Source organism: Oncorhynchus gorbuscha, linkage group LG17 (genome assembly GCF_021184085.1).
Source record: "Oncorhynchus gorbuscha isolate QuinsamMale2020 ecotype Even-year linkage group LG17, OgorEven_v1.0, whole genome shotgun sequence".
In the NCBI taxonomy this organism is placed as follows: domain Eukaryota; kingdom Metazoa; phylum Chordata; class Actinopteri; order Salmoniformes; family Salmonidae; genus Oncorhynchus; species Oncorhynchus gorbuscha.
The window spans coordinates 8607592-8633893 of NC_060189.1; the positions used below are offsets into that span (position 1 = coordinate 8607592).

General features: G+C 42.7%; 1 protein-coding gene across 1 annotated transcript; it reads right to left on the bottom strand.

The window, feature by feature from the left end:
• Window positions 1–18737: 18737 nt before the first annotated feature.
• Window positions 18738–24921, bottom strand: LOC124002062 (protein delta homolog 1). Its single transcript, XM_046309307.1, has 6 exons — window positions 24777–24921; window positions 24337–24416; window positions 24065–24128; window positions 23604–23734; window positions 22473–22614; window positions 18738–21576 (listed from the first exon to the last, which is right to left on the bottom strand). The coding sequence occupies exons 2-6, from the start codon at window positions 24404–24406 to the stop codon at window positions 20784–20786; spliced, it is 1200 nt and encodes a 399-aa protein (XP_046165263.1). The 5' UTR covers window positions 24407–24416; window positions 24777–24921; the 3' UTR covers window positions 18738–20783.
• Between the last annotated feature and the right edge of the window lie 1381 nt (window positions 24922–26302).

The window sequence follows — 26302 nt, forward strand, 5'->3', positions numbered from 1 at the left end:
AACCGCTGAGGGAGGAGACGGAACAGCTGAGGGAGGAGACGGAACCGCTGAGGGGAGACGGAACAGCTGAGGGAGGAGACGGAACAGCTGAGGGAGGAGACGGAACAGCTGAGGGGGAGGAGACGGAACAGCTGAGGGAGGAGACGGAACAGCTGAGGGAGGAGACGGAACAGCTGAGGGAGGAGAGCTGAGGGAGGAGACGGAACCGCTGAGCTGGGAGGAGACGGAACAGCTGAGGGAGGAGACGGAACAGCTGAGGGAGGAGACGGAACGGAAGCTGAGGGAGGAGACGGAACAGCTGAGGGAGGAGCGGAACCGCTGAGGAGGAGACGGAACAGCTGAGGAGGAGACGGAACAGCTGAGGGAGGAGGGACGGAACAGCTGAGGGAGGGAGAACAGCTGAGGGAGGAGACGGAACAGCTGAGGGAGGGACGGAACAGCTGAGAGACGGAACAGCTGAGGGAGGAGACGGAACCGCTGAGGGAGGAGACGGAACAGCTGAGGGAGGAGACGGAACCGCTGAGGGAGGAGACGGAACAGCTGAGGGAGGACGGAACCGCTGAGGGAGGAGACGGAACAGCTGAAGGAGGAGACGGAACCGCTGAGGGAGGAGACGGAACAGCTGAGGGAGGAGACGGAACAGCTGAGAGGGATGTGATCCACCATGGCCATTATTTTGGCATGTAAATGGCTGGAAGGTTGTGGTAAGAAATCCTAAATGTGTGGAGACTCAATGCATTGAATGCAAATCAATGGTTTGAGTTGCTCCCACTTTAACATGGTTGTTGTTTCTGTGCCACCTTTAATTAGGTTGTTGTTTCTGTGCCACCTTTAATTAGGTTGTTGTTTCTGTGCCACCTTTAATTAGCATTCAATGCATTGAGTCTCCACACATTTAGGATTTCTTACCACATGGAACCTGTTGGCTTTACGCAATAATGGTAATTAATATGGAAATAAAAGTGCTGTTTCGGGCAGCAGGTAGCCTAGTGGTTAGAGTGTTGGGCCAGTAACCCGAAAGGTTGCTAGATCAAATACCCAAACCGACAAGGTAAAAATCAGTTTTTCTGCCCCCGAACAAGGTAATTAACCCACTGTTCCTAGGCTGTCATTTTAAATAAGAATTAGTTCTTAACTGACTTGTCTGGTAAAATAAAAATGTCCAAGAGGTTTAGGCTGGGATTCAATCCATGTTGTGTTATAGAGCAATGCACTAGACAGCTGTCAATGTAGCTATTGGCAGAGATCCTATTCATAGTAAACGCTGCAGATGTCAACTCTATTTTAAATGACCTTAAAATGTCAAGCGCTCTACAACGTGCCTCGGATTGAATCCCGGCCTTAGACTCTTTCTAGGAATCTACCATTACATTTGCAGTGGAATGCTTACTGAGTCTTGGAACGGTTCACAACATCTGGCTTTCATTTAAGCAACGATTCAAACACGCCTCTCGTTCTCTAAGCCAAAGACATAAAGTAGAGGTATAATATCAAACTGGGAGCTATTTCTACGACTAATATACCTGAGGATCTGCCAGAAGAAGATATAGTGAGTACGGCAGGCTATGTTCTTGTGGCATCTATTTCTGTTATCCACTCTGGTTCAAGTTGTTTACAAGCAGTGATGTTGAATCATACATTTCCAGTAGAGAGTAGTGACCAGTCAGAATATCCTTTACTGGAATTAATGTACCATGTGACTCTTCTTGAAATTTAGCTCAGTTGGTAGAGCATGGCGCTTGTAACGCCAGGGTAGTGGGTTCGATCCCCGGGACCACCCATACGTAGAATGTATGCACACATGACTGTAAGTCGCTTTGGATAAAAGCGTCTGCTAAATGGCATATATTTTATTATATATTAAACTAGAATGACCTCACTTTGAAATCTAGTTGAAAGTGGGAGCTGCCACATAAAAGAAGACAGTATTACAGGTGTGTTGTACATATCACCATGTACAAAGCAGTCTTTTAGGGGTGAATCAATCAAAATGGAGAAGGAAAGAAAATCCTAGAGCATAGATGATTACTGGAGCATGAACACAATGCTCAGTGATATCCGTTGTGCAATTACGAGGACACGGCCCCGTATATGTAACGCATACGTTGCAAACGTCCAATTGCTCACCATAACGACTCTTTGGTCCGGCATGGTCTCCGCGGCTGTGCTTTGTGTTGTAGTCACTGCAGGAGCCTGGGCCACAGTGACTGGGCCTTTTCTTCTGGGTGGGAAACTGACATCTGCTTCCAATCCTCACTTGTAATGCCTGTCAAGTGTCACCGCCACCACCAGTGTGCTTCTCGTAACAGTTTACATTAAATTGCACAGCTATTGAGTTACTTTGAAACGGATCTGGATTATGTCTTCCCCACTGCGAGTGAAAGCCCAGAAGGCACAGGTTGGAGTCTGGGTGTGATATTCTGGTTATGCAGAGCAGCTCGCTGGTAAGGAGTTCTGACTGAAAAAATGGATTTCTGATTTGTAATTTTAGTTGAAAAGTACATACCATTCCATGTTCACGGTCAGACGGAGGTAAATGTTCTTGCACTTAAATCTAATTTAGTTGGATGTTGGAACCATGGTTTCATTACAAGGTGTTCCAAAGCATCACTAAGACAACAGTACAGGGAGTTCCAAAACATCACTAAGACAACAGTACAGGGAGTTCCAAAACATCACTAAGACAACAGTACAGGGAGTTCCAAAACATCACTAAGACAACAGTACAGGGTGTTTCAAAACATCACTAAGACAACAGCACAGGGAGTTCCAAAACATCACTAAGACAACAGTACAGGGAGTTCCAAAACATCACTAAGACAACAGTACAGGGAGTTCCAAAACATCACTAAGACAACAGTACAGGGAGTTCCAAAACATCACTAAGACAACAGTACAGGGAGTTCCAAAACATCACTAAGACAACAGTACAGGGAGTTCCAAAACATCACTAAGACAACAGTACAGGGAGTTCCAAAACATCACTAAGACAACAGTACAGGGAGTTCCAAAACATCACTAAGACAACAGTACAGGGAGTTCCAAAACATCACTAAGACAACAGCACAGGGAGTTTCAAAACTAAAACAGGTGATTGTGCAAAACAACTGAATTGCTTCACACTTAGAGCAAAATATACCAGTGGCTGTATATACCCTGTTAGTAAGGTTCAGAGAGCATTTATCGCTTGCTGTGTGGGTGGAAAACTCTGATTTCATGTAACGTGTTATCAGGAACAAAACAATATGAGCACCCACAGTCTGTTAAATCACCACAGATAATAAGATCTCCCCAGGGGTGTGTTTTGGTCCCGTTTATGATGATGCCTGTCAATGATAGTAAGAGTCAATTCTTCAAAAAGTTGAATCGTGAGATTTGTAGATGATCCCGCTTTAGTTAATGTCTTACCTGGCTGGGAGAAATAACTATAGTTTAAAATGAATGAGATTATAATTTAGTATATATTTAAGAACAGAAATTGAGCACAAATTGAATTGTAATGCAAACACCGAGGCAATGTATATAAAATTCAGAGAGATAAGATGGGGAGGAAACGCGATTGGTCCAAGAATACCTACAGACTAGCAAGAAACATGCATCCTCTGGCCAATCCCCAAATGGACTTCCCCTCCAGGAAAAACCCACTGCGAATGTCCTGCTCTTCCTACTGATGAGTAGGAAACGGAGTGCCCCATATCTCATCATCCCTGTGTTACATCAGGGCACGATCTGCTCATCTCAGGCACATCCGCTGTGTGTATAGCAGTTGAGTGCCAAAAGCGAGGGACGGACTGTAAAATCTGCCTCAAATGTTCCAATCCATGTGCTTACTCGGATTCCAAGCCAGGAGATTAATGTAATTCTCTGGCACAACAGGAATTCTATCAGTCCCAAAGGAGTCAGTGAGGTTAAGATCCGATAAGTAGTAGTGTTTAAATCCATGCCGCTGGGCCTGTCGGGGTGAGCGGCGGGACACTGGACTCCGCTCACGTCGTTAGGAAAGTTACTATAGCGATGATCAAAGGCCATTTTAGCCAGGGGAGAGACAGGGCGGTTACAACACCCTTTGTCAGCCCAGTCAACACTGGGAGTGGGCCATTCAGTCTGTTTAGGTCACCAGGCCAACAGAGGTAACCAGGGTAAAAGCCTTGTAAGTACTGTGGTTGACCTTTGACCTATAGGGGAGGTTATACATTAGAGCGGGACGTTCCTGTACTGGATAAATTATTCACTATGATAAAAGCCTTCTGATCGCATAATATCGACCAAAATGCAATGTCACTATAAATGAGTGTTATCAAATGTTTTATTGCAACTAAAAGGAATTTATTTCTATGTCATGTGTAACGTATATGCTGGGAGTCGGAAAGCAAGTGCAGGTGGTGAGTTTAATAATAATCGGAACATCGAACGAAATAATAAACACGAGTAGTGTATAAACATGAAAAAACATAAACAATACTGACTGGGGAAAGAACCTGAGGGAGGGCCAGATATAGGGGAGATAATCAGGAAGGTGATGGAGTCCAGTTGAGTGTCATGAGGTGCAGGTGCACGTATCAATGATGACAGGTGTGCGTAATGATGAGACAACTGGAAACATCGAGCGCCAGAGAGGGTGGAGTGTGAGTAGACGTGACAGTATCCCCTCCCTGACTGACAGCTCCAGCCGCCAGACAACGCCGACCAGAGGGACGTTCCCGAGGAGCCTGACAAGCCGGCCGAGGCATGGGAGCCTGACGAGCCGGCCGTGGCATGGGAACCTGTAGAGCCGGCCGAGGCATGGGAGCCTGACGAGCCGGCCGAGGCATGGGAACCTGTAGAGCCGGCCGAGGCATGGGAATCTGTAGAGCCAGCTGAGGCATCCCCGGTTGCTTCGGCAGTGGCACTTGGACCCGACTTGTTGCCGTGTTGCTTCGCCCTGGTGAGGCTTTATTCTGTAACGTGTACGCTGGGAGTCAGGAAGTACAGGGAGAGCACATGTAATAAAAAACAGAACATAGTACAAAACAAGAAACAGGAAAAGCGTACAGACATGAAACAGAGTCAGTAACGCCTGAACCTGAGGGAGGGCCAGATATAGGGGAAGGTAATCAGTTAGGTGATGGAGTCCAGTTGAGTGTCATGAGGTGCAGGTGCACATAACGATGGTGGCAGGTGTGCGTAGTGATGTGACCTCTGACGACGTCGCGCGCCGAAGTGCGGGAGTGGGAGTAAACAGGACATCATGCTATTGTGCAGAGTTTCTCTTAACCTGTATCCTGTATCCTGTTATAAAGCACTCTAGGGGATGTTACAGGGAGATACATTTCAATAAATAACCATAATCAGTGTTTCAATTGGTCTGGTTTTCTCCAGCTGCTAACCACCACCTCCAATTTTGTACTACCTGAGTATGTATGGGCACTTGTACTGTAAAATCAACTGTCATTTTTCTACACGATGTAAAAGGGAATATTGCCCGTTTTCTTTAGAAAATAAATTAGTATGAAATATTTTGTACTTTCTGTCTACTTTGTAATTAATATCTGCTAACTTTTTTGGAAGAATCTTTCTCTATATTCTCCTATTATATCTCATGTGGGTGTGATGATTGTTTACTGTGTGGAAATTTAACTCAGATGAACCCCCGGCAGGAACACTTGGCTCTGGGGAGGCGTGGGCGGGAGGTTGCTTTCTAATTTGAGCGAACGTCTCCTCAGTATCCTCGCTGTTGTTCTGATGACTTATTTTGCATTGGAGCGGTGCGGTTATATAATTCTCAAACGGAATTGCTAAAGATATAGTGCCCGAGCCTGGCCTTGTTACTCACGACTCTTTAGTCTCTAATCATTAGGATCCATTACTTTATTATCTATCCGTCCAGTACTGAGAATCCAAACAGAATGTACAGTCACGTAGCAGACTATAGACTCAGAAACACCTTCGTTCGTCAAATTAATTGACACGTTCCAGGAATTTGACCTGTGAAATGGTGCTGACATGGAAAGACAAAAACATATACAGAAAAGAATAGAGGAATTCAAAGTGAAGTGTCACAAAGGACACCGTGTTGTCAGTGATGACCTCATAGCAGTGCACTCAGGTAGGTCAAACGGTCGGTCACCTGTGATACAAGTCATTATTCGATGTTGTGAGATGACAGGCCATTAGGGGCAACAGTGAGCACTGTTACCTTCAAGTAGGCGTTTGGTTTTACCTTGGCATTGTGGATGGGGCTGGTGAATGTACAGTAAGGATCCACCTCTGGTTCCAAAAAGCCAAAGGTTCAATGTTCAAATCCAGCAATAGAAAGTATTTTTTTGTTTTAAGCCAATCACAAACCTTAACCATCCTGAGGTAATGCCTAAACGTAACCTTAGAACGATACAGAGAAGTAACCAAAATGTAATTCTGACGTGAGACTGTGAGAGCTTTTTGGTACACTAGTCTAGACCTCAAGCCAAAGTTATGAGGATTTGGCCAATTTTCAAGTGATAAATTTCAGCCAGGCTACAGCTTTACAGCAATTTCCTAAAAGTGCTCTTGAAGTGAGTCATCCTTTGAACTGGGATGAACTTAGTGTAACAGGCACCACGCTTCACTGCTCTGCTTCAGTGCTCTCATGTGGGAAATTATGCATCGTGATCCTAGCAAGAGAAAAAAGATGAGTGAGTGATTGCCACTGTCATATTTCTTTTTCGGCAACCACCATGGATTAGTGTGTTGTTATTCTTGGCAAGCGCTGACCCCTTGACTCACAAAGCCCTAATATCTTGGATTAAAGTTGGCTTCAATCATTTGTTGCCAGAGGGCATTTCCTGTGCCTGAACTCCCTTTTCAAATTTGTCCTTTTAATTATCATGTGCCCTCATGATGTTTTTGTTGGCTTTGCCCCATGCTTCATCCTTACAAACAGCTGTGCACAAGTAGTTTCTGTTTCGCTCCTAGCCCAAGTAATACACCCATGAGAAAAAAGGAGGCCTTGAGATTTTGATCCAACCAACTGTGTAATTTATTTTGGGGGGGGGGGGGGTTAAAATTGATATATTATTGGTTTTATTGGCAGGAATATACATAAAATTAAGAAGAGGACAGATAAAAGGATACAGATTATAGAAATGTGATGGGACCGGTATTCAATTTGACTCCATCCCACACAAGCAGGGGACTGCATATGTGCTGAGGGTGGTGACCTGCTCCACCAACCTCCGCCACAGCTGTTTAAATTTGGAATTGTTCTTTGATTTTGTCGAGTTATATAATACTGTACTGGCTAATACATTCCTCCATAAAGATATTTGAAAGGAAAAGAAGCTGGCATGTTTCAACAGATATCTTTCCTACATGGGACCATTAAGGACGGTAAGCAACTGTGAGAACATGTCAAATAGACAAAGATGCATTCTTCTACAACCCCGTAGGCATGTTCATTATTTAGTAGTACTGTGATTGCACAATACAGTATAACACCAAGCAATATTGGTTAAGAATTGCAAAAAGGGGTTGAAAATTAAAATTTTCTAGAAGTCACGGTGTGACGGTAGTATGGCACTGTAACACAATGCAACATTGTTGTATCAAAGTTGCTAACGTAGTTCCATCATAATTTCTTAGATAGTTATGTATTGAACATTTAGACAGGGTCATGATTAAATCTGTCTAAATTGTAAAGTTGTGGTATTGTTGAATATTAGTTATGACTGACCGATAACCATCAGTAATGTTAATAAGCTGAATCATTTTAAGTGTAGCTTGGCATATTAGCATATTAGCAAACAGTGCTAACATTAGTGTGAGCTGTAGTTACGGGTGGTGGTTGAACAATGCATGACGATAATGATGACATAAGATGGAGAGACAGAGACCAGACGGTAACTACGGAATGTCCTGCAGTTAATGAACGAATATACATTAATTTGACACTGTCAAGCACTGCCTTAGGCACTTTAGTGTAGCGTTATTAAAATGCAATGACTATTTACTGCCCCTAGTGGCTTGATTGGTTCACTACACCCCAGTCACTGGCAAGGATGACACTCCAAGTTATGTAATAAAGAATGTTACGCGTTGATCCTGGTCCATGTTGTTACTCCAATACGTGGTGTTAACTGTTAATGCGGTCAAAGTATTGAAACCATAGACTGCTATGGTTGCACTGGTTTCTACAGATACTATATATATATAATCCTTTATTATGATCATGCACAAGCCTTTATAATGTCTTATAATATATACATTTCTTTTTGTCATTTAGGAGACACTTATCTAGAGTGCTTACATTTTCATACTTTTTTTGTGCTAGTGTAACGGATGTGAAACGCCAGCTTAGTTAGCGGTGGTTCGCGCTAAATAGCGTTTCAATCGGTGACGTCACTTGATCTGAGACCTTGAAGTAGTAGTTCCCCTTGCTCTGCAAGAGCCGCGGCTTTTGGGGAGCGATGGGTAACGATGCTTCGAGGGGGATTGTTGTTGATGTGTGCAGAGGGTCCCTGGTTCTAAATAACAACCATTTACTGATCCTGACTAAATAACAGCCATTTGTAATCTGTAAAATGTGGAGAGACATATTATAAGCATTTTAAACCTTATGGGTCCCGTGTGTCCCGGCTGGTAGAGCATGGTGCTTACAACACCAGGGTTGTGGGTTTGATCCCCATGAGGAACCAGTGTAACAGTAGAACTTTAGACCGTCCCCTCGGTATACCTGCAGGCTTTAAGTTAAGTGTTACAACGTTTTCTTTGAGAGTGAGCACACTTTTCTCCAATCGACTCGCTAGTTTACTTTGAATGTGTATAGGGAGATCCAAAACATCACTATGACAACAGTGACCATGTCAAAAACAGACAACAGTGACCATGTCAAAAACAGCAAGCAATATGTTTATGCATTCAGAATGTCCCATAAATTCCAGTTTTATTTGCATGGAAATGAGTACAAACATTTAAACAATCCACCAAAAAAAGATATTTGGATACTTGCAATAATTGTAGCTTTACATTTTGCATGAATTTCAATTGAAACAAAGATCTCATTCAGCATTCCGTTGTCAGGAACATGTCCTTAATTCCTAGAATCTATTGCGGAAGGGTTTGCTCGAGATTAAGGCTTCCTTTTCCACGAAAAGGGCAAATGAGTGCACACTGCATTTAAAATAATAATCAACATCTATTTTTAATCAGGGGATATTTCTCCTGAGGGCTGATCAGATCTAGCTTTGATCCCTGTGTTCAGAAAGGTATTTCAGTATTTATTAGGGTTCTGCTACGTTAAGGATCATGCTGTCAAGAGCTAGTGATACATCAATACATTTTTTACACGTACAGTATGCATCTTTAAAAGGGAAATATGCAGTTGCAACGTCCATTTTTAGACTTTTAAATAATGATATACTATATGATATGATATGATATACAGTACCAGTCAAAAGTTTGGACACACCTACTCATTCAAGGGTTTTTCTTTATTTGTACTATTTTCTACATTGTAGAATAATAGTGAAGGCATCAAAACCATGAACAAATGTGAGCATTTCTCCTTTGCCTAGATAATTAATTCACCTGACAGGTGTGGAATATCAAGAAGCTGATTAAACTGCATAATCATTACACACCTTGTGCTGGGGACAATAAAAGAGCAAATGTGCAGTTTTGTCACGCAACACAATACCACAGATGTCTCAAGTTTTGACTGCAGGAATGGCCACCAGAGCTGTTTCCAGAGAAATTAATGTTAATTTCTATACCATAAGCTGCCACCAACATCATTTTAGAGAATTTAGCAGTACGTCCAACCGGCCTCACAACTGCAGACCCTGGATAACCATGCCAGCCCAGGACCTCCACATCCAGCTTCTTCATCCCTGTGGAATTGTCTGAGACCAGCCACCCGGACAGCTGATGAAACTGAGGAGTTTTTAATTTATTTTTGACCTTTATTTTACTAGGCAAGTCAGTTAAGAACAAATTCTTCATTTCAATGACGGCCTGGGAACAGTGGGTTAACTGCCTGTTCAGGGGCAGAACAACAGATTTGTACCTTGTCAGCTCAGAGGTTTGAACTTGCAACCTTCCGGTAACTAGTCCAACGCTCTAACCACTAGGCTACCCTGCCGCCCGTGTTTCCGACTATAATAAAGGCCTTTTGTGGGGAAACCCTCAGACAGATTACCAGGACGTGTACGCAAAGCATGCGTGGACCAACTTGCAAGACTCTTCACTGACATTTTCAACCTCTCCTTGACAGAGTCTGTAATACCTACATGTTTCAGGCTGACCACCATAGTCCCTGTGCTCAAGGAAGCAAAGGTAACCTGCCTAAATGATAACCACCCCGTATCACTCACGTCTGTAGCCATGAAGTGCTTTGAAAGGCTGGTCATGGCTCACATCAACACCATCATCCCGGATACCCTAGACCCACTCTAATTCGCATACCACCCAAACAGCTCCACAGATGACGCAATCTCAATTACACTCCACACTGCCCTTAAATCACTAACAACTTACAGACGGTAGGTCAATTAAGGTCACAGTTATGAAAACTTAGGACACTAAAGAGGCCTTTCTACTGACTCTGAAAAACACCAAAAGAAAGATGCCCAGGGTCCCTGCTCATCTGTGTGAACGTGCCTTAGGCATGTCTGCAAGGAGCCATGAGGACTGCAGATGTGGCCAGGGCAATAAATTGCAATGTCCATACTGTAAGACGCCTAATACAGCGCTACAGCGAGACAGGACGGACAGCTGATCATCCTCGCAGTGGCAGACCATGTGTAACAACACCTGCACAGGATCGGTACATCCGAACATCACACCTGCGGGACAGGTACAGGATGGCAACAACAACTGCCTGAGTTACACCTGGAACGCACAATACACCTGGACTGTCCCATTGACAATCCCATTGAGCACGTCTGGGACTGTTGGATCGGAGGGTGAGGGCTAGGGCCATTTGCCCCAGAAATGTCTGGGAACTTGCAGGTGCCTTGGTGGAAGAGTGGGGTAACATCTCACAGCAAGAACTGGCAAACCTGATGCAGTCCATGAGGAGGAGATGCACTGCAGTACTTAATTCAGCTGGTGGCCACACCAGATACTGACTGTTACTTTTGATTTTGACCCCTCAGCTTTGTTCAGGGACACATTATTCAATTTCTGTTAGTCACATGTCTGTGGAACTTGTTCAGTTTATGTCTCAGTTGTTGAATCTTGTTATGTTCATACAAATATTTACACGTGTTAAGTTTGCTGTAAATAAACGCAGTTGACAGTGAGAGGACGTTACTTTTTTTGCTGAGTGGCGGTGTCAGAGGAAATCCCCCAAAATTGTCAATGACTCCAGTTACCCAAGTCATAGACTTTTCTCTCTGCTACTGCACGGCAAGATGTACCGGAGTGCCAAGTCTAGGTCCAAAAGGCTCCTTAACAGCTTCTTCCCCCAAGCCATAAGACTGCTGAACAATTAATCAAATGACCACCAGACTATTTACATTGACCTCCACCCCTTTGTTTTTACACTGCTGCTACTCGCTGTTTATTATCTATGCATAGTCACTTTACCCCTACCTACATATCCACAGTACCCCCTGTATATAGTCTTGTTATTGTTATCTTATTGTGATACTTTTTATATTATTTTTTACTTTAGTTTATTAGTAAATGTTTTCTTAACTCTTTCTTGAACTGCATTGTTGGTTAAGGGCTTGTTAGAAAGCATTTCACTGTAAAGTGACTGTTCTACTGGATGTCATAAGGTGAATGCACCAATTTGTAAGTCGCTCTGGATAAGAGCGTCTGCTAAATGACTTAAATGTAAATGTAAATGTAAGGTCTACACGTGTTGTGTTCGGCACATGTGACAAATAAAGTTGATTTAATTTGTTATATTTTCTCACTGAGCCACACAACTTGCTCTAATAGAAATAAATCAACTTGTGAAGAATTTTCAAGGTCATGTGTACTTTCTATCATCACTGTATAGTTGTTTAACTGTAAATATAAGTTAAACACTTATTATAAGATAGTTACAGCTTATTTTAGTTGTTACTGTACAGTCTCTAGAAGTACCCAAGATTATTATCTCATTTTCTTTAAGCCTGCGGTATAGAGTGCCCTGAATCTGTCAAAAACATTTAATATACTGAAGCTTGAAGCTGCAGCTCTAATGCATTGAGTTACGTCTTTATAACACACCTTCCATACAGTAGGATATTTCAGGTATTTTCAGTGGCATACTTGTGTGCCTAAAGGCGCGTTGAGGATTAAGTAAGTACGTTTCAAGGTGATATCCCATTACATGTGAGTCTGCAGTTTAGAATAAGCTGATTTAACAGTAATTATTAGTTGGTTAGAAACAAGTTGGATGTGCCAAAAACTATATTTACTGAAGTTGGAAGCTGCATCTATAATGTACAGCTAACGTTATCTTTTTAAAGCAACTCCCCTACCCACCTGTACACATTCCTAAGCAATACAGTGCCTTGCTAAAATACTCAGACCCTTCGGATTTCATCACGTTTTATTTTGTTACAAAGCTTATTTAATTCACTTATTTTATTTATTTATTTAATTAACAGTTTGTCAACAATCTATGCAAAATACTCTTTAATGTCAAAATGTAAGATCAATTATATATATATATATTATTTTAAGAAAATTGAATAACTATTATATAGTCGTTGCATGGGTATTTTTCCTGTGCTTAGCTCCATCCTGTTTCTTTTTATCCTGAAAAACTGCCCAGTATTTTCAGATGTCAAGCATACCCATACCATGATGCAGCCAGCACCATGCTTGAAAGTAAGGAGGCAGTTAGTCAGTGATGTGTCGTGTTGGATTTGCCCCAAACATAAAGCTTTGCACTTAGGCTAAAAAGTGTATTTCTTTGCTGTGCTTTTTTTGTTTGTTGCAATATTACTTATTCTGTATATTTGTACTCTTCTTTTCACTATTCATTATTGTGGACTTACTACAATGTTGTTGATCCATCCTCAGTTTTCTCCCATCACAGTCATTAAACTCTGTATCTGCTTTACAATCACTAATGGCCTCATGGTAACATCCCTGAGCAGATGAATTCCTGTCCTGCAGCTCAGTTCAAAAGGACGACTGCGTCTTTGTTGTGTCTGGGTGGTTTAATACATCATCCACTAAATAGTTATTAACTTGACCATGCTTAAAGATATATTCAATGTCTGATTTGTTATTGTTACCCATCTACCAATCACTGCCTTTATTTTTGAGGCTTTCAAACAGCTTCCTGGTCTTAGTAGTTGAATCTGTGCTTAAAATTCAATACTTGCCTGAGGGAGGACCTTATAGATGTTGTATGTATGGGGGACAGAGGAAGGGTTAGTCAATAAAAAATACTGCCAACCTCCATTATTTCACACAGAATGAATCCATATAACATGTGATTTGTTAAGCCACATTTTGACTAATGTAGGCTTGCCTAAACAAAGAGGTTTGAATACTTATGCAACAAGTATACTTTAGTTATATACATGTTTTATTTATCTAAAAAAACATCTAAAAACTTCCACTTTGACATTAGAGAGTATTTTGTGTAGATTGTTGACAAAACCCCCCCAGATTAAATAAATCTATTTGAATCTCACTTTCTAACACAATAAAATGTGAAGAAATCCAAGAGGTCTGAACACTGTATCTGGTATAATGCATAAATAGTTCTCAGTGTAAAATATAACTGTTCACAATATCTGTACCCAGAGGTACTAAAAAGGCCTGGCTGTTGTTCTCTCCCGAGACGGAGAGGTGAAGTGTCAGGTCCCTGACATATGGATAGATAACGGCTGAGGGCCTTTTTCCCTCAGCCGTCATCTGGAACACATCACTATTTATGTGCACTGTGGACAAGGGGTACCTGTTAAAATGATGTATAGAATTTAGCTACCCCTATATACCCCTGAAAAGGAAAACATGAGGGGAATGCTTTGAGTCGTGCATGTTGCCCACGGGCTATGGCTTCCTGTAACGTCGGGCTGGGGGAATAACTCGGGTCAGAAGTCACGGGGTGGTTCTGGGCCTGTTTTATGACTGTACTGGAACACAGCTCCATGATAGATGTGCTGAGACGTCACTTGGCTTTTCCCGCAGCCCTTTGAAGGTAACAAGGCCCCTCTCTCCACGGCCATAATTCCAAAATGAAGGACCCTCTGGTGGGACGGGGGCCTCTGGCTAAGTTAAAGGACAGGAGAGCACAGAACGGCCACGGTCACATTGGCTTCTTTCATTCCTCCGATATTGTTGTTGAATAACACCGATGGCTATGGAGTTCAGTACAGGAAATCCCTCAGACATTTACACTACTGTGTACGACTAGGCCTACTACCTGATGTGTATGGAAGTGTAGCAGTGTACCGGCGCGGCACTGACTGTGAGGGTATGCATTCTCACACAAACTAGCTACAGTAGCTTCATTCTACACAGTAACTTTATGGCAGGCCTTAAAATGTTTCATCAAGTCTGTCAATATTACATCAGAAATCCTACCACACAGCAATGTGTGCACTGTGTAGAGGAATCGTTAATGTTAATTTTTTTTATGATATAATCATCATCTTTTTTTTTTTTCTTCACACATATGGTGTGGGCTCCCGTCATTGTAAATAAGAATTTGTAGTTAAATAAAAGTCAAAAATATATATAATTGTCATGAATCTCAGTGCAGCATATTGGCCATCTGTGGTCATCACCATCATATTATCTTTAGATGGATAGATGTGAGTGATGATGTTGCTACTGTAAGAGTATCAATGTCCACAATATATTTGCATTTTCCTTCCTGTCTACCCATTTGCCATTTGAGTCATTTAGTAGACGCTGTTATCCAGAGCGACTTACAGGAGCAATAGGGTTTAAGTGCCATGCTCAAGGGCACACCGACAGACGGCTTGGGGACTCGAACCAGTGACCTCTCAAATCAAACTTTATAAAAATTAATTTGCCATTTCACATGCGACTTACAGTCATGTGTGCATACAACAACTGTAGACCCTGGCTTACAGTGCTCTACCAAAGCTACAAGGACCATTTGTCACATGCGCCGAATACAACAACTGTAGACCTTACAGTGAAAAGCTTACCAGCCCTTAACCAACAGTGCAGCTCACGAAAGAGTATTTATCAAATAAACTAAAGTAAAAATTATAAAAGTAACAATAAAATAACAATAACTAGGCTATATACAGGTGGTACCGGTACTGAGGCAATGTGCGGGGGTACAGGTTAGTCGAGGTAATTTGTACATGTAGGTGGGGGTGAAGTGACTATGCATAGATAATAAACAGTGAGTAGCAGCAGTGTACAAAACAAATGGAGAGGGGAGGGGGAGGGGGTCGATGTAAATAGTCCGGTGGCCATTTGATTAATTGTTCAGCAGTCTTATGGCTTGGAGGTACAGTAGAAGCTGTTAAGGAGCCTTTTGGTCCAAGCCTTGGCGCTCCGGTACCGCTTGCCATGCAGTAGCAGAGAAAACATTCTCTGACTCAGTTACTGGCCCAAATCTCTTAACCGCTAGGCTACCTGCCCAACTTGGCTTGTCTCTCAAGGCTGGCTGTATATCTCTTATCCATCCCCATAGTCCTATAAAACCTGTAGCCTGCTGTGATCTTTTCTTTTGGACTGCTGATGACACCTACTGGACATACTCCACATCACAGTTTAAACTGGGCATCTCCAGCCCTGTTCCTTGTTGTCTTAGGTCTCTCTTTATGCAGTGCTGTGCTGTCTCTCTTGTCGTGATGGGTGTTTTGTCCTATACGTTAGATATTATTATTATAATATTTTTTTATCCCAACCTTTTGGTAGGCTGTCATTGTAAATAAGAATTGGTTCTTAACTGACTTGCCTACCTAAATAAAGGTTAAATAAAAATAAATAAATAAAAAAGATACCCTCCTGTACAGTAGCTGGCCTCTCCAGCCCTGTTCCTGGAGAGACACCCTCCTGTAGCTGGCCTCTCCAGCCCTGTTCCTGGAGAGACACCCTCCTGTAGCTGGCCTCTCTAGCCCTGTTCCTGGAGAGACACCCTCCTGTAGCTGGCCTCTCCAGCCCTGTTCCTGGAGAGTCACCCTCCTGTAGCTGGCCTCTCCAGCCCTGTTCCTGGAGAGACACCCTCCTGTAGCTGGCCTCTCCAGCCCTGTTCCTGGAGAGACACCCTCCTGTAGCTGGCCTCTCCAGCCCTGTTCCTGGAGAGACACCCTCCTGTAGCTGGCCTCTCCAGCCCTGTTCCTGGAGAGACACCCTCCTGTAGCTGGCCTCTCCAGCCCTGTTCCTGGAGAGACACCCTCCTGTAGCTGGCCTCTCCAGCCCTGTTCCTGGAGAGACACCCTCCTGTAGCTGGCCTCTCCAGCCCTGTTCCTGGAGAGACACCCACCTGTAGCTGGCCTCTCCAGCCCTGTTCCTGGAGAGACACCCTCCTGTAGCTGGCCTCTCCAGCCATGTTCCTGGAGAGACACCCTCCTGTAGCTGGCCTCTCCAGCCCTGTTCCTGGAGAGACACCCTCCTGTAGCTGGCCTCTCCAGCCCTGTTCCTGGAGAGACACCCTCCTGTAGCTGGCCTCTCCAGCCCTGTTCCTGGAGAGACATCCTTCTGTAGTCAGTGGTGGAAGAAATCCCCAATGGTCATACATGAGTAAAAGTAAAGATACCTTAGATACAAGTGAAAGTCCCCCCCAGTAAAATACTACTTGAGTAAAAGTAAAAAAGTATTTGATTTTAAATATAATTGGTAAAATATATGTAAGTATCAAAAGGAAAAGTATAAATCATTTAAAATTCCTTATATTAAGCAAACCAGATGGCACCATTTACATGTTTTTAAAATGTAAGTGTAGGTGTTCACTCCAACCCTGTTCCCGGAGAGAGACCCTCCTGTAGGTGTTCACTCCAACCCTGTTCCTGGAGAGAAACCCTCCTGTAGGTGTTCACTCCAACCCTGTTAATAGAGAGAGACCCTCCTGTAGGTGTTCACTCCAACCCTGTTAATAGAGAGAGACCCTCCTGTAGGTGTTCACTCCAACCCTGTTCCTGGAGAGAGACCCTCCTGTAGGTATTCACTCCAACCCTGTTCCTAGAGAGAGACCCTCCTGTAGGTGTTCACTCCAACCCTGTTAATAGAGAGATACCCTCCTGTAGGTGTTCACTCCAACCCAGTTAATAGAGAGAGACCCTCCTGTAGGTCTTCACTCCAACCCTGTTCCTGGAGAGAGACCCTCCTGTAGGTATTCACTCCAACCCTGTTCCTGGAGAGAGACCCTCCTGTAGGTGTTCACTCCAACCCTGTTAATAGAGAGAGACCCTCCTGTAGGTGTTCACTCCAACCCTGTTAATAGAGAGAGACCCTCCTGTAGGTGTTCACTCCAACTCTGTTCCTGGAGAGAAGACCCTCCTGTAGGTGTTCACTCCAACCCTGTTCCTGGAGAGAGACCCTCCTGTAGGTGTTCACTCCAACCCTGTTAATAGAGAGTGACCCTCCTGTAGGTATTCACTCCAACCCTGTTAATAGAGAGAGACCCTCCTGTAGGTGTTCACTCCAACCCTGTTAATAGAGAGAGACCCTCCTGTAGGTGTTCACTCCAACCCTGTTAATAGAGAGAGACCCTCCTGTAGGTATTCACTCCAACCCTGTTCCTGGAGAGAGACCCTCCTGTAGGTATCCACTCCAACCCTGTTCCTGGAGAGAGACCCTCCTGTAGGTGTTCACTCCAACCCTGTTAATAGAGAGAGACCCTCCTGTAGGTGTTCACTCCAACCCTGTTAATAGAGAGTGACCCTCCTGTAGGTATTCACTCCAACCCTGTTCCTGGAGAGACCCTCCTGTAGGTATTCACTCCAACCCTGTTCCTGGAGAGAGACCCTCCTGTAGGTGTTCACTCCAACCCTGTTAATAGAGAGAGACCCTCCTGTAGGTGTTCACTCCAACCCTGTTAATAGAGAGAGACCCTCCTGTAGGTGTTCACTCCAACCCTGTTCCTGGAGAGAGACCCTCCTGTAGGTGTTCACTCCAACCCTGTTAATAGAGCGAGACCCTCCTGTAGGTGTTCACTCCAACCCTGTTAATAGAGAGAGACCCTCCTGTAGGTGTTCACTCCAACTCTGTTCCTGGAGAGAGACCCTCCTGTAGGTGTTCACTCCAACCCTGTTCCTGGAGAGAGACCCTCCTGTAGGTGTTCACTCCAACCCTGTTAATAGAGAGTGACCCTCCTGTAGGTATTCACTCCAACCCTGTTAATAGAGAGAGACCCTCCTGTAGGTGTTCACTCTCCAGGAACAGGGTTGGAGTGCCCTGGTTTAAATGGAGGCTGCATGTACGCTCCTGAATTGCACCATTTTCCTGTCTTGCTAAGCATTCAAAATGTAACAAGTACTTTTGGGAGTCAGGGAAAATGTGTGGAGTAAAACGTACATTATTTTATTTAGGAATGTAGTGAAGTAAAAGTAAAAGTTGTCAAAACTATAAATAGTAAAGTAAAGCACAGATACCCCCCCCCCCAAATAACTTAAGTAGTATTTTAAAGTGTTTTTACTTAAGTACTTTACGCCACTGCAAATAACCAAATAACCAATTAGTCAGATGCTTATTAAATGCATTTTTAAATATTCTATTATGTAGATAATACTGTATGTTAGATGTGTCTGAAAAATATATAATAAGGTAAGGTATTCATTTGTAAGGTATACATGAATATGTCAATAGTTAAGTTTGTAAATAACTTTACAGGTTTTGTAGACTAATTTATAAAAGTCCAGTAGTGTTTATTTCATTGGTTTCATACAGGGTGATACAGGGTGATATATACAGGGTGATATATTCTCCACAAGGTGGTGGCAAACCCATTCCGGGGTACGGATACTAGGAACCCACACAATGATCTGGGCCTGTATTCACAAAGTGTCTCAGAGTTGGAGTGTTGATCTAGAATCAGTTTAGCCTTTTATATCATAATGAATAATATTATATGGACAGATCCTAGTTCAACACTTCTTCTCTGCGAGGCTTTTGTGGATACAGGCCCAGAATACATACGGACTGACCAGGATAGGAAGTTTATTTCACTTTATTTTTTAAATACAGGTTTGTCTTCTTGAAAAAAAAAAACATATATTTAGACCTGTAAGTTGAAATATAAATTTGGGATGGCTGTCAGGCTGTAGAAACAGTATTTGATAAATGTATCTTATTTGAAAAAGGAAGACTGGTTTATATTTTTATTAGCAAAGATCAAGAAAAACACAAAAAGCAATATTCTACCAAATCACAGTAAAAGCACATAGCACTGTAACATGTACTGAGGATGGATAAGGGGCCCTTCTATGAAATACCTATTTTTAACATTCCTGACAACGAATATCAATGTTTTTATTAATGTTTTGTCAACATTTTTACCTATTTTTCAAACACAAATCAATGACAGTATTTCAAGGTGAAATCAAGTTGAATTAAACATAGTTAAAACTAAATATGGATGTTGATTTAATGTTGAAGTCAGGTCTTTGCCAGGTGGGTTAAAACTAACCGAATGTTACCAATAAGAGTACGAAATCCAAACGGCTCGCTAGTGTTTTCTACAATGTTTATGGTTTGAAATGATATGTGGCAGAATACTCTCTTGAGTGAAAATTGGGTACCCAACTTCCTGCCGGTGCCCCAACCACACAAACACAACATCCTATTTTTGTTGTTGACATATCCAGTGATTAATGGCTCCAACCCACATTTTCTTGGCCTGGAAAAGTAAATTAAAGCCACCCACATTTTAATCCTATTTTGCCCTCAAACAAACTGCAGGGGTCGATGATTGTGTTGTGGTATGAAATCTTGGATGGAGTTTTGTTCAAAGCAGGAGTTTGCAGTCACATTAATATTTGTAAATACACTTGCTGAATTATAGAGTTTAATTAATTGGTGCTTTAAAATAATACTAATTCGATATAAAATGGGATGAATATCTAAAGTACTATACCATCCACTACTGGTGGTGCGTAACAATTGTATTATGCTCATTACAGATTGACAATACTTGCTGATATTTCCAGACAGATTTTTTTTGATAATATATAGATTCAATCAAAAACTAAAAAGCAGTATAAATGGAAAGATGCGGTTCACTTGAATACTGTAAAAGCAGATGTATCCTATCCACTAACAACAATATGTAGAAGACAAATACGAACAGCAATCTGAATACTAATAGAATCTAACCATCAAAAGCACTGACTGGTTCTAGTTCAAAATATCAGCATATCTACAATGGGATTTGTAATAAAATGATAAACTTGGGGCTTTATGATAATCACTGTAATTGACTTAAAGTCTGACATTTGTACACGATTTGATGCATAATTAACTACAGTATAAAAGTGGAAAGTAAAACATTGAATTAGTTCAGATCAAAAGCTTCGAAGAATCAAAATCAGCTGTTTTGGTTATTTTGCTTTAAAAAATATTATTTTGCTTTATAAGCACTTTTATGTTATAAGTTAACATCTGAAAGAGATAAAACGACAGCTTGTGGATGTCCTGAAAATTAGGCAGGCATACATTATTGTCCTTCTTCTCCAGGCATAGTGCCTGTACATCTTAGCATCAATCCTCTTACTTGAGGAAAGTTCCACATACAGTGGATCACATTAGAACAGAATAACTGCATTTTTTCAGAGAGCTTCAGTTTTCTCTTTCAAATCTATTTTAAATCCATGACCTTCTCCATTTGTTTTGTAGGTGTCCTTGCAACCTCAAACACACTCCTTATGCAGACGGTCAGTCAAAATACCCACATGTCAGATTGACGTGTAATGTTTCCCAAAGCTGGTGAGCTTGATCTTCTCAGGGAGGATGATGTTGACAGAGCGGTCCCCCTCATCCTCGCTGTTATTGGCTCTCAACAGATGCTCTCTCTGCTGGCGCACCAGATGGCTGTACTTGGCGTTGGCCATCCATGTCTCGCAGCGGTTGAAGAAGATAATACCTGTGGTTCCCAGGATCACCAGGCAGGTGAGCAGGCCCAGCATCCCGAAACAGATGAGCTGACTGCGGGTGACCAGGCTGGCGGCAGAGGCCGAGTGAACCGTCTCCTTCAGGCTGATCTTGAGAAGGTCCCTCTCGGGGGGCCTTAGTAGTTTATGGAAGGCGTGGGCAGGTAGGCTGTAGTGTGATGGGGAGAGTTTGGCCAGCCTGAGTTTGGCTCTGGGCCTGTGTGGCTGCTGGGTCGGTGTACATTCATGCCCAGTGAAAGTGCACCCTGGGAGGCACAGACAATGGTATATCCCAGCCCTGTTCTTTTGGCTCCCCACCACGCAGGTGCCCCCGTTCCCACAGGGGGAACTAGCACAGGGGGAGAGGGGGTCCACATGGGTGTTGTTACAGGTGGGGCCGTTGAAGCCCGCGGGGCAGGCGCAGGTGAACGCAGGACCGTAGTCGGTGCAGTTGCCCCCGTTGAGGCAGGGGTTGGGATTACAGCTGTCCGTGTCAATCTCACAGAAGTCTCCAGCGAATCCGAGGGGACAAGCGCAGGAAGGGTAGGCTGCCAAGCCACCTGCATCGGAGCAGGTGCCACCATTTTGGCAGGGAGAGCTGAAGGGCAAACCAGTTCACTTTGATTTCTCTATAAAGTACACAGTATAAAACTGTACCAGGGATTATGGCAACATACAAGAGCTCAAGAGGGTTTAAATGTTGTTGTTTTTTAATCGGTCACATCTCAGAGGTTGTGTAAGACCATTCAAATGATATGTTTTGTTGTTAGCCAGTACTGTGTTCACAGCCACATGCTCACAGCCGTTCAAACAGGATGCCTTTTTAATCCTTATGCTGCACTAGACATTCACTCTAGACATTCACTCTAGACATTCACTCTAGACATTCACTCTAGACATTCACTCTAGACATTCACTCTAGACATTCACTCTAGACATCAAATCAAATCAAATCAAATTTATTTATATAGCCCTTCGTACATCAGCTGATATCTCAAAGTGCTGTACAGAAACCCAGCCTAAAACCCCAAACAGCAAACAATGCAGGTGTAAAAACACTCTAGACATTCACTCTAGACATCCAATGTGGGCTCAGTGTTTAGGAATCATTCTCAGAGTCCCACAAAAAGAAAGGTAATATACATCTCCATGTAAAAGTCATTTCAGTTAGAGGATTTAAATAGAACTGAAATGATTGCTTGTCAACTAAAGAGAAAGGACACACAGACAGAGCTGTATTGAATTTTGTGTCGGGGTCCTCTCAGTCAATAACAGGCCAGTGTAACAAAGAGCAATCATAATGAGATTCAGTGAGACTATGGCGGTCAAGGAAGGCTGTATTACCTATCAGTCTCCAGAGACAAGCCTGTGTCCATTTGAAAGGCAGAAGGGTTGATCCCCCAATGGATTCAATGGCACCTAATCTGGTATTGAAAAAGCTTTAGAGACTAAGGTTTTAATGAAGATAATGCAAACCATGTCAGAATTTCATACCCGTTTGTTAGACATGATCCCTTTTTCAGGTGGCAGCTCTCTCCTGTGTAACCAGGCAGACAAATGCAGAGGTATCCTCCCTGGCCAGTCTGGATGCATGTGGAGTTATCAGTGCATGGTTTAGATGAGCACTGGTTGGTGTCTGGAAAAAGTTGATAGAATGTTGTTGGGAGAGCTCATCACACACACACACTCGCACACACTCGCACACACTCGCACACACACACACACACACACACACACACACACACACACACACACACACACACACACACACACACACACACACACACACACACACACACACACACACACACACACACACACACACACACACACACTCGCACACACACACACACACACACTCGCACACACACACACACACACACACACACACACACACACACACACACACACACACACACACACACACACACACACACACACACACACACACACACACACACACACACACACACACACACACACACACACACACACACACACACACACACACACACACAGAGAGTTTGTTATGATTTTTTATCGCCACAATGTAAATTGAAAACAAACAAACCAGTGACAAGTAGACTATATTTGACACCTCCCCACCCATGGTGTCTTTAAGACAGTGGAGCACATAGAGCCATCAGAGACAGGAAATACTATTTTCTTTCAACCCTCAAATATATGCTTTCTCTTTCAGCTCGAGGTAAAGTCATAAAAATGTACATAAATATACAGTATATTGAAGATTAAACGAAGTATGTGCTATCGGTGAATCATTCAGCTGTATCTTATGGGATCCTACCTTATTCACATGGTCAGGCCTGACATGTGAGAGAAAGGTGGATTGGACTCACCTTGGTCACACTGGCTCCCCATCCAGCCCTCTTCACAGATATGATACCCACCTTCACAGATACCCACCTTGGTCACACTGGCTCCCCATCCATCCCTCTTCACAGATATGATACCCACCTTCACAGATACCCACCTTGGTCACACTGGCTCCCCATCCAGCCCTCTTCACAGATATGATACCCACCTTCACAGATACCCACCTTGGTCACACTGGCTCCCCACCCAGCCCTCTTCACAGATATGATACCCACCTTCACAGATACCCACCTTGGTCACACTGGCTCCCCATCCAGCCCTCTTCACAGATGCACTGCCATGCTTTCTCACAGCTGCCATGAAGACAGCCAGGGAAGGGCATGCACTGCTTGCATGTTACACCCTGCCAGCCTGGTTTGCATCTGAAAACATGATTCAGATGAAGGGGACCGTTGTTATGCTTCACACATGTTTTTACTCACCCAGATGAACTATTATTGGATGTTTCCACAGGGTGTATTATTGTATAATTGATTGGGAAAAAGTAGATTTTTATATATATATATTTGTAAACAATACATCTAAACTTGGAATTAGCAGGATGAAAAACATAATTTCTTGTTTAGTCTGTGACGACTTGGCCATGTGGAAATGGGGTGAAATAAGATGAAAATGGACTGCTTATGTTGATGAAACATGGTTTCTACAAATATTTAACATACTTCCGATGATCTATTATATAATTGAATTACCTGCATTCCTCGGGCTTTTCACAGTAGCCGTTTTCAGGATTGCACCCTGCGCTGCATTTAATAGCTTGGATATGTGAAAGAGAAAACACGAGATTAGCTATGAAATGCCTTTTCAAACACCTCTAAGATAAAACAGAACATTCATTTAAAAGGAAAATATTCGCAGCTAGTAAGTGATTTATTATTAAGTTATTACATCTCAATGACAGCCGTTATGTAATGAGGGTACTATTGCTATAATGGAAACTATAATGGATGATGTGGTAAATTACCTTTAGTGATGGCAACACTCAAGATCAGAAATAACCCAAATGTTGTCAGGCACATCCTGATTTTCAGCATGCTTCTTCTCCTGTAAAATAAGCATTTGTCAAATCGCAGCTCAGTTTCTAATTTCTCTGTCAAAAATAACTACAGGGTTTCGCATAACCCAATGCGCTCAGCACGACCAGTCCCTCGCCTCCAAAGAACAGGTTGACATTGTTGAAAAGTTGATTATACGTGCATGCAGCATCGGACCTGAATTAAAATTCCTCATGCCCTTGTTCTGAAAGAATAGCAAACACACCACGCACTAAATAGCATAGGATACCCAAATACGCACGAGCACAAACGAAAATGCGACAAGAAGAACTATACCATAAAACGTTACGATATTAACTTAAATCTTCACTGATAAATCAATAACTTTGCTTAAAATTATACATTTTACCTATATCGCTTAGTTGTTCATCTAGCTAGTCAGTCATATTGGATGCGTCCAAGCATGGCACTACATTTACTGGAATAAAGACGGCGGTGTAGCTATTCAGACGTGAGGTTTTTGTGTGATAGAGTAGACAGCATTGTGGTCCACGCTTGGCTCCTCCTGTCTGATTTAGGAAAGGAGCTGTCCAGTCCTCTGACCTACTGAACACATGAGGGGAAAGGCACACGTAGCCTAACGTTATCTGTTCAATAACTTGCAGCGCAATCTATACAAACTTCTCAAAAGTATCGGTAGGGTTCGTTGCCATACTCATTAATTCTCATTTGTTTTGTAAGACGTCATTGTTTATGATACAGTAACCATTTAAACACTTATTGTCAATAACAATTGTCTGGTCAATTCTACAAAAATGCCAACTTAATTATATTCTACCCGCACTATTTCCAATTCTTTCCTCAGGCAAAAGGTGTAATTTTCTTGTGCCACAAATAGAAGGGCTTAAACTCAAAGCTCTAATTTACGGGTTCTTCGTGTTCCCAGACTTTATTGGAGCTGCAGTAGACTAGGGGAGAGGATCTATTACAATATAAATATAATTTATAAAACTCGCGTCTCCATTTAAGTCAATGATGGTATAATGAGAAGTAAGTCAGGAAGAAAAAGCAGGAAGTGTACCCTTACATCTGTGCTGTGATTTGTTGAGTCAATTACAAAACAATGCATTCCATTGCATGACCCACATCAGTTATCATGCCCCACATTTAACATTACCATGGCAATCCAGCATCAGTTGATAGAACATTCCAAAATAACATGGAGATGATTGCATCACAATACCAGGCAGCCAAATCGCGATTGTATAATGTGTTTACCAGTCAAATTGCCAGGTTTAGAGCTTCCAAGCCCGTTCCATTCATTATATGTATATGGCTATAGGTCGTTTTCATTAAAACGTCACAATACCTTCAATTTGGCTGATGGAAGGGGCAAGGAGACCGAGCCCCAGTACCGATAAAACCATTGACAACTAAACTCAGCAAAAAAAGAAACGTCATCTCACTGTCAACTGAATTTATTTACAGCAAACTTAACGTGTAAATATGTTTATGAACATAACAATATTCAACAACTGAGACATAAACTGAACAAGTTCCACAGACATGTGACTAACAGAAATGGAATAATGTGTGCCTGAACAAATGGGGGGGTCAAAATCAAAAGTAACAGTCAGTATCTGGTGTGGCCACCAGCTGAATTAAGTACTGCAGTGCATCTCCTCCTCATGGACTGAAAAATTTGCCTGTTCTTGCTGTGAGATGTTACCCCACTCTTTCCACCAAGGCACCTGCAAGATCCTGGACATTTCTGGGGGGAATAATGTGTGCCTGAACATAGAGGGGGTCAAAATCAAAAGTAACAGTCAGTATCTGGTCTGAGCACTGATGGAGGGATTGTGTGTTCCTGGTGTAACTCGGGCAGTTGTTGTTGCCATCCTGTACTTGTCTCGCAGGTGTGATGTTCGGATGTAC

What these genes read in the sequence shown, in the direction of transcription:
- LOC124002062 (XM_046309307.1), bottom strand. Translation starts at nt 24,406, where the DNA reads ATGCTGAAAATCAGGATGTGCCTGACAACATTTGGGTTATTTCTGATC. An exon ending in GAGTGTTGCCATCACTAAAG is followed by an intron (nt 24,129 to 24,336) that starts GTAATTTACCAC and finishes CACATATCCAAG; the next exon opens with CTATTAAATGCAGCGCAGGG. An exon ending in GAAAAGCCCGAGGAATGCAG is followed by an intron (nt 23,735 to 24,064) that starts GTAATTCAATTA and finishes TCATGTTTTCAG; the next exon opens with ATGCAAACCAGGCTGGCAGG.